General features: G+C 43.2%; 1 protein-coding gene across 1 annotated transcript; it reads right to left on the reverse strand.

Moving 5' to 3' along the window:
* Window positions 1-942: 942 nt before the first annotated feature.
* LOC125483820 (zinc finger protein 774-like) lies at window positions 943-13,018 on the reverse strand. The gene is made up of 4 exons (XM_048600515.1): window positions 12,976-13,018; window positions 9,348-9,979; window positions 1,601-1,721; window positions 943-1,138 (listed from the first exon to the last, which is right to left on the reverse strand). Exons 2-4 carry the CDS (start codon window positions 9,928-9,930, stop codon window positions 943-945), a joined length of 900 nt encoding a protein of 299 aa, XP_048456472.1. The 5' UTR covers window positions 9,931-9,979; window positions 12,976-13,018.
* Window positions 13,019-18,809: the final 5,791 nt, after the last annotated feature.

The following is an 18,809-nucleotide window of genomic DNA, read 5'->3' on the forward strand; positions in this document are numbered from 1 at the left end:
TGGGGGATGTCTGGGGAGAATGTACAGAAAAACTGGAATAGGTCATTCAGCCCCTTTGAGACTGCTCAGCATTTCAGTTAGACCCAGACTAAAGGACAAATAGTCTCCTTTTTTCAGTGAATCCCTACAGTGTGGAAACAGGCCCATCGGCCCAACAAGTCCACGCCGAACCACAGAGCATCCCACCCAGACCCATCCCCCATGACCCACCTAATCTACACATCTCTGACACTACAGGCAATTTATCATGGCCAATCCACCTTGCCTGCACATCTTTGGAATGTGGGAGGAAACCGGAGCACCCGGAGGAAACCCACGCAGACACAGGGAGAATGCGCAAACTCCACACAGACAATCACCCGAGGGTGGAATCGAACCCAGCTCCCTGGCACTGTGAGGCAGCAGTGCTAACCACTGTGCCAAAAAACATTGACATTGCCCAGCTTCCACTAGGGTACATCACAAGTGATTATTGCTAGCAGTGGGATACAAACCCACAACTCAATAGAGACTGGAGCTTAAATCCAGCACCTTAGACCACTTAGCCACGCTACCTTTTTGGGCTGGAGTACCTTTCCCCATGTCCTTACCCCATCCCCATACACTGGGCCTTGTCATCACATGGGCTGCTATCACAAACAACACATTGTCTTTGACTATTAGCAGCTGTTTTATTTCACTCCTTCATCACTGACCAACACTGATTGCTCATCCCTAATTGTTCTTGAGAAGGTAGTGGTGAGCTGTCTTCTTGAACTGTTGAAAGTGATATATTCTCTCCAAAGTATTTCATCACAGGATCCTTCTCTTCCAGGACCTCAGCAGTTTCTTAGTGCAAGCACTTCTCTTTGAGATAAGCCAGATAATTGGCGAAACAAAAGCAGAAATTGCTGGAAAATTTCAGCAGATTTATCGGCATCTGTAGTCAGGGTCTGGAAGTCACTATCTGAAAGGGGAGTGGAGGTAGTAACCCTGAACACATTTAAAAGGTGTCTGGATCTGCAGCTCGAGTGCTAGAACCTGCAGGGCTACAGACACAATGTCAGAAAGTGGGTGAGGTTGGATGGATGTTTGTTTTTTGGCCAGTGCAGACACAATGAGAAGTGGTCCCTTCCTGCGCTGTAAATTTTCTGTAAATCTATGAACGGATTCACACAAATTAAAAAGAATACTATAAAGCTCATCTCATACTTAGAATATTTTAAAGCACCAGAGATATGCTGAACTGTAATTTCAGAGTGAGGAATGACTGTTGGATTGCTCTCCACAGGAAGACAACATTTGTTGCTCAGCCCCTTATTTAGCATCAGCGTGTTCATATATGCAAAGAGTTTTGCTAAGTCAAGAACTCTGCTGAGACACCAATAAGTTTGTATTAGGGAAGGAATCACTTGTTTAACCTGCTTCACTTCGCACCAACTTGTTCACATCGATCAAAGACATTTTCAATGTTCTGGCTGTGTGAAGTGTGTTAAGAACAGTGATCTGCTGAGCTACAAACACACTCGCAATGAGGAATAAGCTAATCAGTTGCTGTGTGCGCAACAACACAAAGCCTGCTGAGAAACCAGTCAGTTTACACTGGGGAGAGCGCATTCACCTGCTCTGTGTCTGAAAAGGGATTCCCTTAGACATCCTTACCCACTGATACACCAATGAGTTCATAAGTGATGACGGAAATTGGATTCTGCTGTTGTTGCTGCAGTTAATCACATTCATAACTGAAACAGATTAATTCAGAGAATTGGGTTTTGTTTTCTTTCTGAGGTTAATGGCACTGTGATGTGACTGGAAGTCGTTATTTTAAAACAACAAATAAATCAGCTTTGTTTCAAACACACTGTGTTGTGTCCTCAGTTTCTCAAAGATGGCAGGAGCATGTTCCCTGAAATCCACCCAGGAAATGCTTTTAGCAGATATTCAACAATTGAACACATCACATTAAATAATTTTCAGCAACGTAGGAGAGAGGGAGATTTTACTCAGGCAGTTATTGTGATCTGTAATGCCCTGCCTGAAGAGGAGTAGAAGCAAATTCAACAATAACTTTCAGCAGTGAATCAGATCTCCTATTTTAAATAAAGAGTCAGAGGAAAGTAGGACTAACTGACAGCTCTTTCAAAGATGGTCGTGTCGCTATCAGGCAGGAGAAGGGGTGATGCCCAACTCCTGAAGAATAACAAGGAATCAAGGAAGTTATAATGAACCTGTATCAGACACAGATCACCCTCGAACGGAGCGTTGTGTTCAATACAGGGAACCACATTTTAGGAAGGAGGTGATCGCTTTGCAGATGTTTCAAAAAAGAAAATTATACAAGGCTATAGAGCAAAAGCAGGGGGTAAGACAATCATTGGCATGGACACGTTGGGCTGAATGGCCTCTGTTGCATTGTAACCATTCCAATATTCTAATCAAAACTCTGAGGAATGGACAGGGGAGAGGACAGATTGGCAGCTTCTTCATGGATGGTCCTGAGCCACTAAAGCAACTCTATGTTAACTGGTCTGAAGTTCTGAAGAGTTATGCTGGACTTGAAATGTTAATTCCATTTCTCGCGCCACAGAGACTGCCGGAGCAGCTGAGTTTCTCCAACACTTACTGATTAAACTTAATCCAGCATCCACAGTATTTTGCTTCTATGTTAAGTGTTGTTTGATACCCACTTTTCAAATAGGGAGGCAATGGTCTCATAGTATTATTGGTGGACTGTTAATCCAGAGGCCAAGATAACGTTCTGGGTTTGAATCATGCCAATGCAGATGGTGGAATTTGAATTCAACAAAAAAAACCTGGAATTAAGAATTTAGTGATGACCATGAATCCTTTGCCAATTGTCAGAAAAACCCATCTGGTTCACTAACGTCTTTTAGCAAACCGCCACCCTGACCTGGTCTGGCCTATTTGTGACTCCTGAAACACAGCAATGTGGTTAACTCTCAACTGCCCTTTCGGCAACTGGGATGGGCAATAAATACTGCCTAAAAGCTACTCCCACATCCTGTGAATGAATAAAGGAAAAAAAGATATTGAGTTCCCTTTGAATTCTTTGTCAATAGCTTTCCAATACCCTGAGGACTTTCTGAATATATCAGAGGAACATTTGGAACAGAAGGAGGCCATTTAGTCCCTTAAGTCTCCTCAAACATTCAATTCAATCAGGACTGACCTTTATTTCATATACCTTTACCTTTGTTAAGCTCTTAACAAAAATCTAACATCTCCATTTTAAAATGTTCAATTGGCTCTCAGTATCCACAACCTGCCATGACCAGGGATTTTACATTTCTAATTCTCCACTTTGCTCTCACACTGATATTTCTGTGCCGCACTCACTGCACTCTTCCAGTGAAGTTACACATAAGCTTCAAGAAAGCACCTCATCTTTCAATTCAGCACTTTAAAGCTTTCTGGACTCACCATGGAGACCAACATTTTCAGACTGTGAACTCTGTCCCCTATTTTGTTTTCATTTCCCTTGTTTCAGTTTGTTTCTTTGTGAGCTGCACACCTGCTCCAGGCACATCTTTTGTTACTTTGTTTCTTTTCCAGCTCCAACTCCATTGTCTGTGGCCTTTCTGTCATTTAATCTTTCCTGTCTTCTCCCTTGTCACAGACCATCTTTTTGTACTCGCCTAACCCAAATCTTACTCAAATCCAATTACATTTCTTACGTTTCCCAGTCCTGATGAAAATTCATATACCTGAAACATTAACTCTATTTCTTTCTGCAAACATATTGCCTGAACTTCTGAGTTTTTTCAACATGTTCTGTTTTCATTCTGAATTTTTACAATCCTATGAAGAATTGTATGAAGATTTCACATTATCTCCAAATAATGTCCCTTTGTTCTCAATTCCCCACGAGAGGAAATAGCTTCTGTATCTATACAATTAACACATTCAACAGATTTTTGGAGAAGTATCAAGTTATATTTACATTTCAGGGTGAAGAAGCGCTGTTGGATTGGCTTTTTACAAGGCTTTCAGAGACTCAGCCCCAAGCCTTGCTTCATTTTTTCATCAGCAGGTTTTCTGATTATAATTCAGTTTAACCAACCGGAGTGTTTAATATGGGATTTGAATGATAATTGCTGCTGGATACTAGACATGGAAAGACACATGAGGTTGCTGGGAGAACTGAACATGGCATGACAAATAGGTGCAGGAATGATTATTCCCACAAATCAGCAGTTTCATTCAGCTCAATTTCACATACTGCCTTTATATTTTTGTGAGTTCTCACTCACTGCTTCTATTTAAATCAATTTCACAGCATATTCAAGGGTGAGGATTCGCAATTAGGAAACTTGAGCCAAACACCTCATCAAGATTTGACAAATTACTCAATTTATAGTAACCAGAACATCATTGGATTTTGACCATGGAAAAAGAAAACACCTCTGAGTGGGGAGAAACTGTACACATGTTCTGTTTGTGGTCGAGGCTTCAGCCAATCTTCTGGCCTGTCTAAACACAAGTGCAGTCACAGCAGGGAGAAGCTGTGTAAATGTGGGGACTGTGGGGAGGGCATTTAATTTCCCCTGTGAGCTGGAAACTCATTAGCGCTGTTACACTGGGGAGACGTTGTTCCTGTGCTCTGTGTGTGAGAAGGGCTTCACTCAGTCAGCGCACTTGCTGCAAAACCAGCGAGTTCACAGTGGGGAGAAGCCGTTCACTGCTCTGTTTGTGAGAAGGGCTTTACTGATTTGTCCAACCTGCTGAGACACAAGCAGGTTCATACTAATGAGAGACCTTTTAAATGTGCAAACACTGGGAAGTGCTGTAAAAGTTCCAGGGAACTGACACGCCATCAAAGTGCTCATACAGATGAGAGACCATTCAAGTGCTCTCACTGTGAGACTGGGTTTAAGCATTCATCTGAACTCGCTCTACATCAATGCACTCACACTGGAGAGAAGCCATTCATCTGCTCTGTGTGTCAGAAGAAGTTCACACAATTATCTCATCTTCAGTCACACCAGCGAGTTTACACTGGGGAGATACCATATGCCTGCTCCAAGTGTGAGAAGAAATTTGCTCATTCATCCCATCTGGTGAGACACCAGCGATGTCACAAGTAGTTCTGGTGTTGGGATTTTCCTGTTAATCACATCCAGAACTGACCCATGTATATCAGGCTCTATTTCTGCTGATGTTAATAAAATCCAACCAAGTTAAAGGTGCTAGCATTCTGGGTGTCAAATAAATCAGATATGTATCAATTGTACAGTGTGGTGAGTCTTTTTAATATCGAACACCAGTTTGTTATTTTTGAAAGGCTCTCCCTCTCTCCTGCCTCCTCCATCCTCACCTCCAACAATAAGTACAAGGAACACAAGCTTCTTTGTCACTAAGATTGAGACAATCTGATCAGCTCCCTGTCCTGTTTCCCTCTCTCTCATTCGCTCACTGGGACAAACTGCCTCAAAAGTTGTTCCATGTCTGAGCCCTGGGCATGTATGTGTCTTCACTCTCCCCCCATTTCCTATCATGATATGTGAGAGCTCACCTTGTCCAAGACACTCACTTCCTGCTCCAATGGCCCTATTCCCATGAAATGTCTGACCACTGAACATCTCTATTTGCTGCATTTGTTAATGGTTGTCTTGCAGGTTTTGTTCCCTTTTACTTTAAACCTGCTATATTCATGATCCAACCCCACCATCCCTGCAAGTTACTGTCTTATTTTGAACCTGCCCTTCCCATCCAAAGTCCTGGAATGAATTGTTTCCTCCCAAATCCATGCCATATCTCCCAGCAGGCAATGTTTTAATCCCCCAGACAGATTTCTGTCCCTGGCAAATTCAGGAAAATCTGCGCTTGTGGTCACATTCACCGTTTGATGGAGCAACATGCATTTGTGTGGAAAATTGGCACGTTGCTTCGAGTTTGATGTGTAAATAATGACAAAACTTTCCACAATAATGGACATCGAGTGAGTTGGAATGTTTGCTCATGCCTGATAATATCCATCAGGAGAACATCTATTCCACATTAGATGCAGCAGCTTTCTGCCAATTGTAGGGGCATCCACCATGTATTAAAAACACTGCCATCCACAAGGTGTTGGAGCAGGAGTAGGCCATTCAATGAGATCATGGCAGATCTGATAACCCACTGTGCTGCCATTTCCCACAATCTTTAATTTCTCTACCGATTAAAAAGAATAATCTGCCTGTCTAAATCTAGTGAGCACAGGTCCTTGAGAGAATGAACTGGGAAAATAATAATGGGGAACCAGGAAATGGCAGAAGTGTTCAATAAATACACTACACCAGTCTTCACAGTAGAAGCCGCTTGTAGCTTTTCAAAATTGTTTAAAAGCGAAAAGGCAAATAAAAGAATAGGAAATAAATGCAATGAATATCATTGGAGATGAAATGTTAGGAAATCTATTGGAGCTAAAGACCAATTAAAGGCTGGATCTGGTTGGTTACATCGTAGGATATGAAAGGAGCTAGCTGCAGAGATCGTGGATGCACTGGTAGTCATTTTACAAGAATCTTTAGAGTTTGGAAGAGTCCCAGGGGGTTAGAAAACTGCCAGCTTAGTACCTCTATATGGGAAAAAAATGTTAACTGTAGACTATTTAGCTTAACATCTGTTACTGGATACATCTTAGAGTCTATTATAATAAAAGGTGTAACAGCAGAACCAAGGATAGATCCTTGAGGGACAACCAAGTTCAGGGAATTTCGAGAGGAACATAAGAAATAGGAGCAGGAGTAAGCCATCTGGTCTGTCCAGCCTGCTCTGCCATTCGATAAGATCATGGCTGATCTTTCCATGGATTCAGCTCCACTTAACTGCCCACTCACCATAACCTTCATTTCCTTTACGGTTCGAAAATCTTTGCCTTAAAATCTGACGTAGTCTCAAATTCTTCACTGGGCAGGGAATCCCACAGATTCACAATCCGTTGGGAGAAGTTCCTTCTCAACTCAATCCTAAATGTGCTCCCCCTTAGTTGAGGTAATGCCCCCTAGTTCTAGTTCCACCCACCCAACATCCCTGCTTCTATCTTATCTATTCCTTTCATAATTGTATGAGTTCCCCTATCATTTTTCTAAATTTCAATGAATATAGTCCCAGTCTACTCAATCTCTCCTCATCAGCCATCTCAATTTTGGAATGCACCTAGTGAAACTCCTCTGTATGCCCTCCAGTGCCAGTGTATCCTTTCTCAAGTCAGAGGACCAAAAATGTACACAGTACTGTAGGTATGGCCTCACCAGCACGGTTTCCAGCTGCAGTATAACCTCCCTATTTTTAAACTCCATCCCTTTACCAATGAAGGACACTATTCCATTTGCCTTCTTAATTAACTGCATCTGCAAACTAATTTTTTTTATTCGTCACCCAGGTCCTTCTCCACAGCAGTACGCAGCAATATTTAACAATTTAAATTGTAGTCAATTTTGCTGTTATTCCGACCAAAATGGATAACCTCAATATTGTACTCCATCTGCCAGACCCTTACCCATTCTCTCAACCTATCTATATCCCTGTGTAGACATTCAGTGTCCTCTGCACACTTCGCTCTACCACTTATCTTTGTGAACTTTGACACACTACACTTGGTCCCCAACTCTTAATCATCAATGAAAGAGAGAGTGGAGATTGACAGTTTGCAAAGATGGTAGGATGAAGTGTCAGTCTTTCCCAAGAAGGTTGATGATGGCGGAATTATCAGTGAGAGGGACAGACCCAGGAGAAAGAGAATTGTTAACAATATGCATCACATGGATCAGCAGTTTAGTGGGAACATGGTAGAGGGACTAGGAGCTGTGTCTCATGAACAGGAGCTCTCTCAGGTTAAACTCATCACCAGTCATTGCTCTGTCGCTCTGTCTCTCTCTCTCTCTCTCCAGTGAGAGCACAGCCCTATGGTTCTCTGGGACTGTGGCAACTACTGCTGCAGGGGAGATACAACGCACTGCAAAAGGGACCAAATTTTATTTGAACTATTACCAAAAGACCACAAGGTATACGATCAGAATTAGACCATTCAGTCCATCAAATTTGCTCTGCCATTTAATCATGGCTGATGTGTTTCTCAAAACCATTCTCCTGCCTTCTCCCCATAACCCTTCATCCCCTCACTAATCAAGAAAACATCCATTGCTGTCTGAAATACGCTGAACGACTCGGCCTGCACAGCTCTCTGTGTCAATTAACTCTGCAGATTCACCACCCTCTGTCTGAAGAAATTCCTCCTTTTCTCAGTTCTAAAGTGTCATTCCTTCACTCTGAGGCGGTGCCCCCGAGTCCTGGTCTCTTCTATAGTGGAAACATCTTCTCCATGTCTACTAGATCCACGTCCCTCAGTATTCTGTAAGTTTCATTCAGATTCCCATCCCCCACCCCATCCTTCTAAACTCTATCAAGAACAGAGAGTCCTCAACCAATCCTCTTATGACAAGTCCTTCATCCATGTAATTATTCTTCTGGACCACCTCTGGACACCGTCCAACACCAGCATGTCTTTTCTCAGATACTGGGCCTAAAACTGCTCAAAAATTACAAATGCAATATGACCAGAGCCTTGTTTAGACTCAATAGTGCATCTCTGCTCCTGTTTTCCAGCTCTCTTGAAATGAATGCCTACATTGCATTTGCCTTCCTAACCACCAACTGAACCTGCACTTTAACCCTAAGAGAATCCTGAACTAGAACTCTCAAGTCCCTTTGTGATTCAGATTTCTAAAGCCTTTCCCCATTTCGAATATAGTCTATGCCTCTAGCTTTCTGATCAAAATGTATAACTTCACATTTTCCCTCATTGTATTCCACCTGCCACTTCTTTGTCCACTCTCCTCGCCTGTCCAAGTCACTCTGCAATCATCCTGCTTCCTGAATGTGACCTGTCCCTCCACCTATCATCGTGTCATCTGCAAACCTAGCAACAATGTCCTCAATTCCTTTGTCCAGATTGTTAATGAATAATGTGAATAATTGTGGTCCCAACACTGACCCCTGCTGAATGCCACTAGTCACTGGCTGCCATCCTGAAAAAGAGCCCTGTCAGTCACCCAATCCTCAAGATTTGTCAGTGTCTTGGCCCCGAAATCACGGGCTCTTATCTTATTTAGCAGCTTCCCATGTGGCATCTTGTCAAATGTCATGTGGAAGTCCAAACAGATCACTTCCACTAGCTCTCCTTCACGTAACTTGCTCAGCACCTCCTCAAGGACTTCTAAGATTTGTCAGGTATGACTTCCCATTGATGAAGCCGTGCTGACTCTACCAAGTACTCCATGATCACATCCTTACAATGACCTGCCACACTGTTTTTGACATAAAGCTGATTGACGTGAGTTTTATCCAAAATGTTAAAACTTTACCTTCAGTCCTGAATGTGAGGAACTGCAAAATCCAATCGCTGTTGAGATGTGTGAACTCTGTGTTTTTTTCACAGTCTGGGCATTTAAAAGGTCTCTCATTAATGTGAGGTAATTGATGGGATGACATCTCCCTGGAAGTTTTAAAGCATTTTCCACAGTCTGGGCATTTAAAAGGTCTGTCTGCAGAATGAACACATTGATGGCATAGCAGTCCCGGAACTTTTACAGCACCTTCCGCAGTCCAGGCATTGAAATGATCTCTCCTCAGTGTGAACGAGCTGGTGTTGCAGCAGGTTAAATGACTGAGTGAGTCTCTTCCCACACACTGAGCAGGTGAATGGCCTGTTACTGGCGTGACAGCGTCGATGAGTTTCCGGCTCAGGTGGGGAAATGAATTCCTCCTCACAATCGCCACATTTTCACTGTTTCTCCCCAGTGTGACTGCATTTGTGGTTTGTGAAGCCTGATAATTGGCTGAAGCCTTGTCCACACACACAAAATATGTACGTTCCTCTCCAGGGCTGTTTCCTTCCATGTTCAAAATCGGATCACGTTCCAGTTGTGATAAAACAGGCAACTCCATCAGATCATGTTGTAATGGTTGGGTTTGTGAATCTTCCCCTTCTAATATCCTGTGAAATTGATGTTAAACAAACAACAATAGAGTGAGAGAGAATCTCTCACAAGACTCTGGCTTCTATGTGAAGGAAGGGACTGAAGGAGGAGGATTTTCAACACACACAACTTGACCATAACCTTATCAGAATCTTCCAAACACAGCCTCCAACACCGAAAAGCTGCAGGGTAGCAGGGAATGTGAACACCATCACCACCAAATTCCCTCCGGGTCACGCACCATCCTGACTTGTCTGACATCTGGCCCTGGTGGAGCAGAAATTTCCTACAATTAAATAATAGCAAAACTGAAGTCTTTGTCTTCAGTCCCCAACACAAACTCCACTGCCTCACGACTGACTCCATCCCTCTCCCTGACAACTATCTGAGTCTGAACCAAACACATCATAACCATGGTGAAATACTTCACACACCAAGATGACTTTTCAACCACACATACCCACTGTCACAAAGACTGCCCACTTCCACCCCAGTAACATCACCTGGCTCTTCTCAGTCTCTGCTCATCTGCTGCTGAATGTCTCATCCATTCCTTTGTTCCCTCTGGACTTAACTATCCTAACACATTCCCCACCGTCCTCTCACATTCCCCTCCCTGCACTTGTCTAACTTCCTCTGCCGCTATTAATGGATGTACTTGAGCTCTATTTAGTGTTTTATTCTTCCTTCCATTCACTGTATCCGAATGAGATTTTTACCACTGCCCATTTTCCCAAGCATGTGCTGCTGCCTTAGCAGCTTTATCTTCCCACACAAGCTCCCACAATGCTGTCAGGGAAGGAGTTACAGGTTATTCACCCAGTGATGTAATCCTGAGGTCATCCAAAACTCTGCTGCCTGTTTGAGTATTTGCATCAAGTCTGCTTCACCCAACACCTTGTGCTTGTGCAGCTAAACTTTAAGCTTTTCATTCTTCTATTCAATCTCTTGATAGTGTCCTTTTTCTCTTTCTCTGTAATGTCCTCCAGCCCTCTCAAAGGCAATTACAGATGGCCAATAAATGCTAACCGAGCCAGCGAAGCCCACATCCCAAGAATGAATTTTAACAAATGCCCTCCAAGATATCTGCATTACCTCTAATTCCAACCTCCTGAGCATTCTCAATTTTAACTGTTCCACATTTGGTGCCCTCAACCAGGCCATAAAGTGTGACATTTCTTCACTAAACTTCTCACTTTCTCAACATCACTTTTCTACTTTAAAGTACTCCTTGAAAACTACATATTTGACCATAAAACATTTTGTCAACTCTGATATCTTTTTATGTGATTGTAATCAAAAATTGCTTTATAACCACACCTGAGGAACAGCTTAGAAGTTTCCACTATGTCAAAGACATGTGATATAAATTAATTGTCATCAATTTAGACAAATATCACAGTCCCTTCATCATCACTTGGTGAATAACTCCTTACCTAACAGCATCGTGGGAGCTACTGTGGGAGGATAATTGCCAGCTGCAAATGGTCAGGGGATGTTCAGATGTAAAAACCTCATTTAGAGAGTAAATGGAAGTAACAATAAAACACCTAAGACAGTTGCACCCATAATCGGAGTTAGAGGAGGTTAGACAAGGACAGAGAGTTGATCAGGGAGAGCAGAGATGAACCAGAGGAATGGATGGATATTGATTCAGATCCACAGTAAAAGGGTCACACCAGCCCCAGAGCCATGTCAAGCTTTCACAGATAACTAAAAACAGCACCCGAAGCTGAATCATGCAGGTTACTGGTTAAAAATACAGAAACAATTTCAGTGTTTTCAAATTTAAAATCATATGCCAAAGTCTGCAGCTCAAAAGAATTCAGAAGGACTGGGGTCAGCAGAAACTCTCACTAAGCAATCACGGCGATGTTATGGAGCAATTGATTGTGTGATCAGATCACACACATGAACACAGTGCATTTGGGTCTCTGCAAACAAGTGATCACCACAAAAGATGTGGTGAGATTTAAAAGGAGATTGATCAGAATGAATAAATGCGGAGCTGGAAAAGCATAGTCAGTCAGACAGCATTCAAGGAGCAGGAAAGTCAACGTTTCAGGCTGAAAACCTTTGTCAGTACTGGGGTTGATCAGAATGGTTCAAGGAATTAGGAATATTAGTTGCAAGGTCGGGTTGGAGAAACTGAAGTTGCTCTGCATAGAGCGAAGAAGACTGACGTGAGATTTGATAGAAGTGTCTAGGTTTATGATAGGTTTAGATAAGGCAGATAAAGAGCAGCTGTTACCATTCGCTGATAGTAAAGGTATTAGAGACACAGATATAAGATATTGGGTAAGTGTTACTGGGAGATGTAAGGAAGGAAATTTATGTAACTTTTATTTCACTCAACACTTGCATTCAAAGGCCAATAATATCCAGTGCTGAATGAATAAAGGATAAAGTGGCACGATCAGATCTTGGTATATCATTTGGTTTGAGTTTCCAATCAGCAAATCCTCTTCCAGCATGCTGTAAAATGAGTTTACGAAAGCCATCTCAGTCAGTCCAGGACAGAATTTCAGATGAAACAAACATTTCTGTGATTTTGAGTTTGCTGTGTGTAAATACTCCCCTCTTCACCCCCTGTAAAAGTAGTTTATAAACTCCATCCCTTAATGTCCAGGAGACACATTCACAACATTCTGTCAGAGATAATAAGAACTGCCGATGCTGGAGTCAGAGATAACACAGTGTGGAGCTGGCGGAACGCAGCAGGCCAGGCAGCATCAGGGGAGCAGGAAAGTTGACGTTTCGGGTCCCTCCCCGAAGCACAACATTCCCGCCCCTGGCCCTGAGTGATCGCACATGCGCCCAGCTGCCCTTTGCCCCATACAAAGATGGCGGATGATAAGCGGGAACCTGTCTCTAAGAGGGTGCAGCGATTTGTCCAGTTTCGTGAAACGAGGACAATATTATCTTTATATGAACCCGAGCGCATCCACAAAGTGGTTAGGAAACCCTGCCCGTCGACCGGCCCATCGCCTGCTCCACTCCGCCTCATTGTTACCTTTTGTGGAGCCGAGGAAAAGTACAACTGCTTCTCCGGATCGCTCCGAACGCGCATGCGCAATGCCATTGTTGAGCCGCGGTGTGTCTGTGCATGCGCAGCGATAAGGAACCTGCCCATAGGGGACGTTAACCAACGCTCGGAATTCTGGGTTAATGCAGCCGCCATTGTAGACTTTTAATTTATATAAGTTACTACGTGTACAAGCAATCTTTCTGTTTATCTCTTACAAGCACAACTGACCTACATAATGCATACAATAAAGAATAAAATATCCCTGTGAGTCCCATGTTTACAATATCACAAAATCTGACAGTGAGCCACGCATGAAAAGCTAATGTTGCCATACTTGTTCTGGGCCATTATTAGAGAGAGAAAAGTGATGTGGTTTACCCTGAGGGACAACACTCCTCGGCTGAGCAGAGAGTTTGAAAATGAAAGTCATTAGCGGTAACCAGACGGATATAATCTCAAACTACTGGCATCATGAGGAAAACTGGCAAATGGCTCTGAGGAAGAGTTTGGTTTTCGGAACTGTTGTCAAGGAGGAAATTGTAGATTTCGTGTTCCAGCAAACAGTAATGTTTCCTGTCATTGGGAGAAGGGCTGTTTTTGTTCCATTGAAGCCCTCAAGACATTGAATACCTATTTAGATGAGCACTTAAAACGTCAGGACACACAAAACCAAGTGCCGGAAACTGTATTTACAAGTGAGATGTTTAATGATTGGCATTGATATAAGATCATGGAACAATCTCCGTCATTTTGCAAATGATAAAATTCAAAAGCATTGCCAGCAAGAGAAGTTGCAAGCATTGCATGCACCTTCGTTGGTGCTCTGGTAGTTGTGATTCAGCACTCTGACTGCTGTTTCCTGGATTGATTTCCAGTCAGGGAGTAAGGATTTATTGTTCCTGTACAAACTCTTAACATGAACATGAATTTCTGGCATTAAAACCAGCAAAGAGAGTATCTCTATCAGAATCAATGAGAGTTTCACATCAGAGATGAATTAAATGGGAAGAAGCACTGAAATCCATTGCTTTCATCTGCTCAGAAACAGTCCTACAAAAATGCTCCTTGTTGAAACATACAGGTGTTTTTGGTGATGTAACGGATTGGATGCAGAATGGTTAGTTCCCTTCTGGGGCCGTCAAGGAATGGAGCGTCTCGTATCAGAATGGAGGTCGCACATTTAAGGCAGAAATGAGGTAAAATTTATTCTCTCAGATGGTTGTGAATCGGTGGATTCCTTTACAGCAGAGGGTTGTCGAGCCTGGGCCATTAAGTATATTTAAGGCTGAGATCGAAAAAATTTTAACAGCAAGGGTATCAAAGGTTATGGAGAAATCCAAGAAAGTGCAGTTCAGGATTATCAGATCAGGATTATCCGCTCATTTAATAACAGAGCAGACTTGATGGGCTGAGTTGTCTCTTTCTACTCCTAAAATGCATGATGTTAATATAAGGCTGCAAAACTGACCGGAGTAAAATTTGCTTAAAAATGTGTGGATCCCATCGGGGCACTGAACCAAGGTGAGATGTGCAAAGGGCAGCAAACAAAAGGGCAGTCATTGTGGTTGGTTGTTCCAGAGTGATCTGTATACCAGGGTAACCAGGAAAAACCAGTCTTCAGTGCTCACATTGAGTCTGGCTCCATTTGGCCTACAGTCAACTCTCACAAACCACCGTTGCCCTTCACTTTTCCTGACCTCCCCTGTTCTTGTCTTAAACAAATTGCACGTCAGGCAATTGCAGCTGACATTGCTGATGTCGAACTGTAATGTGGAGTGAAGTGATACTGACTGGTCCACGACATAATTCTGCTTCGAAAGATCAGTAAATGTTTCATATTTATTATGTAAATTTTAACCATGAACACGCATGGCAGTGAAGACACTGAATCCTAATCAGTAGACTACTAGGGAAGACTTCTATCTGTATCACCCTGGTCACTGTCTGATTCAGCATTGCATCTCTCATCCTTCTGCACATGAACCCTCGGCTCTATCTCGGTTTTATCACATTGTCTTGGTTTATAACGCACAGACTATCCCGTCATCTGTTATATTGCAGTTTCTAATGCATGAAACCCTACCTTACAGGGCACAGTCTTCGCTCTGTAGCGCAGTATTGAAAGCAATGGTCTTGTCAAGCAGCGGTCATGAGTTTACTTCTAACTAGAGCATATGAGAATGTTTGTACAGCTGCTGCATCCAACATCCAAAGGAGCACTTTCAATATCGTCCGAAATTATGACAATGTTATTTCGTCCACAGGCCAGCAGTTAGGTGAGGTGAGGTATTATAAACTGCAGATTGACAAGGAAACAATGGGGGAACCAAACCTAGAGGGGAGTGGCCGAATGCTTTTTCCCTTTGCTGTAATCAGATTCTGGTTTTGAAGTGTGAAATGGGACAATATAACCCAAATGGGTGAAATCCTACTTTCTGGGCGTTGGTCTTTGCTGAGGCCTCTGTCACCTTCTGAGAAATGTGTCTATGTGTTACCCTCTGAGGGTGCAAAATGTGATCCAGTTCCCCAAGGGAACGTGAACATCTCAAACGGCCGGTCCATCGCCTCGTAGCACACAAGGCTATGGGCAAAGGCTGGAAACTGGGACGGTGAGCCTCTTTCTGTGCTGTAAAAACACGATGATTCAGTCATTTTGGAGGAGAAACACCTGTCGTAGAAAGAAACTGTCAGAAGCTGTGTCATGAAGAAACGATACACATATCCCTACCACCCTCCCTGGTGATCTCGTGGTTAGGATTCGGTGCTTTCACCACCGCAGCCTGGGTTCGATTCCCAGTCAGGGGAAGCAGGTTTTATTGTTCCTGATGGTGGCAACAGCAAAAGTAGCTCAGCTATGTCCGCAATCCTTTCAATGTTGGTTAATGTCCCCGAGAACATCAGAGTCCATATTACAGCTGCTTAAAGAGGGGAAAGCTGCCTTTGTGTTGTTAGCAGGGACATGAGCAGCAATAGTAACATTCACAAGATAAACAACCAGCAAAGATAATCACCGTCGCTACTTCAATTCAATTGTCTCCCCTTTGTGATGTGGTGAGTTTCACTGTCATTTGTAGTCTGGAAGCTGCAATTCACCCTATCGAGTCTGCTCAGCCATTCAATGAGATCGCTGCTGATCTGATAAATCTCAACTCCGCTTTCCTGCTTTCCCTCCTTAACGGGAGGTAAACTCGAGCCTAATCACAACATCGTATATTACCATTATTTTTCGGAAGTTTAGATTACTTCAATGACCTGTGCATGTTTGCATGAAATTGAACAATATGAAATGAGCTAAAAAAGCCCTTCCTGCAATTCAACCCAGTGCAGGATCAGCCGTATGACAAAAGTAAGAGAGCGAAAACGTTAGCTCCATTTCTCCCAGCACAGATTTCTTTCTTGACGTGTTGAATATTTGCAGCAATTTTGTGACATTTTCACGGACAGATCCTCCCTCAATCCACAAACATCTGTGCTGCCAAAAACTATTTTGCCTCAGATTACAATTGTTGAGTATCTTTTCATACAGCTTGATGCCCCAATAATCCCTCCTCCATGCCGATAAAAGCTGCTCCGGGTGAGGTTGGAGCTCACAGACTCGGCATTTCACGCGCCTCTATACCGTCTGAGAAGGGCCGCGCCCTCACCGATTGCTTTACTTCTATCTGTATCACCCTGGTCACTGTCTGATTCAGCATTGCATTCTCTCATCCTTCTGCACATCATCCCCGCGGCTCTATCTCGGTTTTGTCACATTGTCTTGGCTCATAATGCACAGACTATCTCGTCGGCTATTATCACAGCGTATGTCCGCACGCTCATTGCCGTCCCCATTTCCGGTTATATCTTCGTGGCTGGGCCACTGAGTTTCTCTGGTTCCGGGCCTCGGAGCTGGGATTATATGGTCGTCTGCAGCAATGGCTACTTCCTTGTGCGAAGGAACTGGTGAAGTATCCAATGTTAAACCAGATTGCTATTGAAAGATACATTTCAACAAGAGCCTGCACTATCCCCCGAGTCTTTGATATTTTGTAGAAATCTATCAATCTCGGTCTTCAAAATACTCATTGATGGAATCTCCACAGCCTCTGGTAGCATCAAAATTACAGATTCCAGCCCTCTGTGAATCCCCACATTACAGTGCACTGCTTGGAAAGCATTTCTGTGGTGGATCTGGTGCTATTCCGAACATATCCTCTGCCACTGTAGTTATTGCTCCTTACAAGCAGGCTATTGTGTGTGGTGCCGTGATCGTATCGCGGTTAATATCCTCCGTTGTGGCTGTAGTAACCTCGGTTCGAAACCGAGTCATGACGGTGGATGTTTGCTGCTATATCTTTTTATTCCTTGTGACACAGGCTATAGAAATGCATCAAGTACCAAATATTTTTACGTGAAAATATTCTTTGAGGTGGTGACAATCATCTCTCAACCCCTGCTCTCTCACATATTTGCATTTGATGCATCAGATTTCAAACCCACCACTTGGAGATTTCTCACCCTCCCACAATCACGAACTCTCCTTTACGTCCCTCCTTCCACTTCATTGAAGCGCTGCACAATCTAACATCCATTTTCACATTGACATCGTTCACTCTGTCCTGTTGCCGTCAGTGTTGCTGTGTGAACGTGCCCTGTCTCACCACCGGGAACTTTAAACCAGCCGATCCATTCAGATACTGCGGTTGTGAGATCAAAACTCATGTCGCAGCTTTTACGGGCGTGGACCAATGATTATTGGAGGATCAGACTTAGGAAAACGACAGAGGGCAATATTGAGCAAAATAGACTTCATCGGAAACGATCAGTTTCTGTGGGTTTCTGCATCATTTATTTCATTTGTTCATTCGGCTATAACTAGAATATTGTGTGCAGTTCTCTAATTCACATTATTACGGGGATGTGATAGCACTAAAACGGTGCAGAAGAGATTACCAGGATATTGTCTGGGCTGAAGAGTTTCATTAATGAAGAGAAATTGAACGAACTGTGGTTGTTTTCCTTCGAGCAGAGGAGATATACAAAATAATGCGTGATATTGATAGGGTAGACTCAAATAAATGCTTCCCCTTAAAGGGGCCTTAGATTTAATGTAAGAGATAGGAAGGCTTGAGTAAATGTGCGGAAAAACGTTTTCAGCCAGCGGTTGGTTTGAATCTGGAACCACTGCCTGTAAGTGTCCGAGAGGCAGATATCCTGATGACTTTAAGAAGCATTCAGATGTGAATGTGTAATGCTGTGGCATTGATGTCTATGGGCGAAGCGATAGAAATGGAATTTGGATATTTAAGCGATTGTATTTGATTGGTGCACACGTAAAGGGCTTCCGGGGCATTTGGGCTCAAGGTCCTCTGTCGTTTAGTGGTTAGTATAACTGCCTATCTTACGGGCGACGAAGGATAGATTCTGCACGGGGCAAAAAAAACAAACTTTTTTGGGACCTTTCAGCGAAAGGGACCCAGCTTCGATTTCAGCTTCAGCTGATGTGCGTGGAGTTTGCACGTTCTCGCCATGTCTGCGTCGGAGTGCTCCAGTTTCTTTCCACAGTTTAAACATATGCAGGAGAGGTGAATTGGCTGTGGGAAATTGCCCCGTTGTGTGCAGGGATGTGCAGGCCAGGTAGTTCGACCATGATAAATGCGGGTTTACGAGAATTGGTGGGTGTCACTATTCTATACTGGGCTCTGGGCGAGAATGGTCACTGCTTCATATCGGGCTCTGGGGTATCATGTTCACTCTTTTATGTTGGGCTCTGCGAGAGAATGTTCACTGTTTTATATCGACTCTCGGAGAATATTCACTGGTTTATATTGGGCTGTGGG

The sequence above is a fragment of the Rhincodon typus genome, chromosome 8 (assembly GCF_021869965.1).
Source record: "Rhincodon typus isolate 14 chromosome 8, sRhiTyp1.1, whole genome shotgun sequence".
In the NCBI taxonomy this organism is placed as follows: Eukaryota; Metazoa; Chordata; class Chondrichthyes; order Orectolobiformes; family Rhincodontidae; genus Rhincodon; species Rhincodon typus.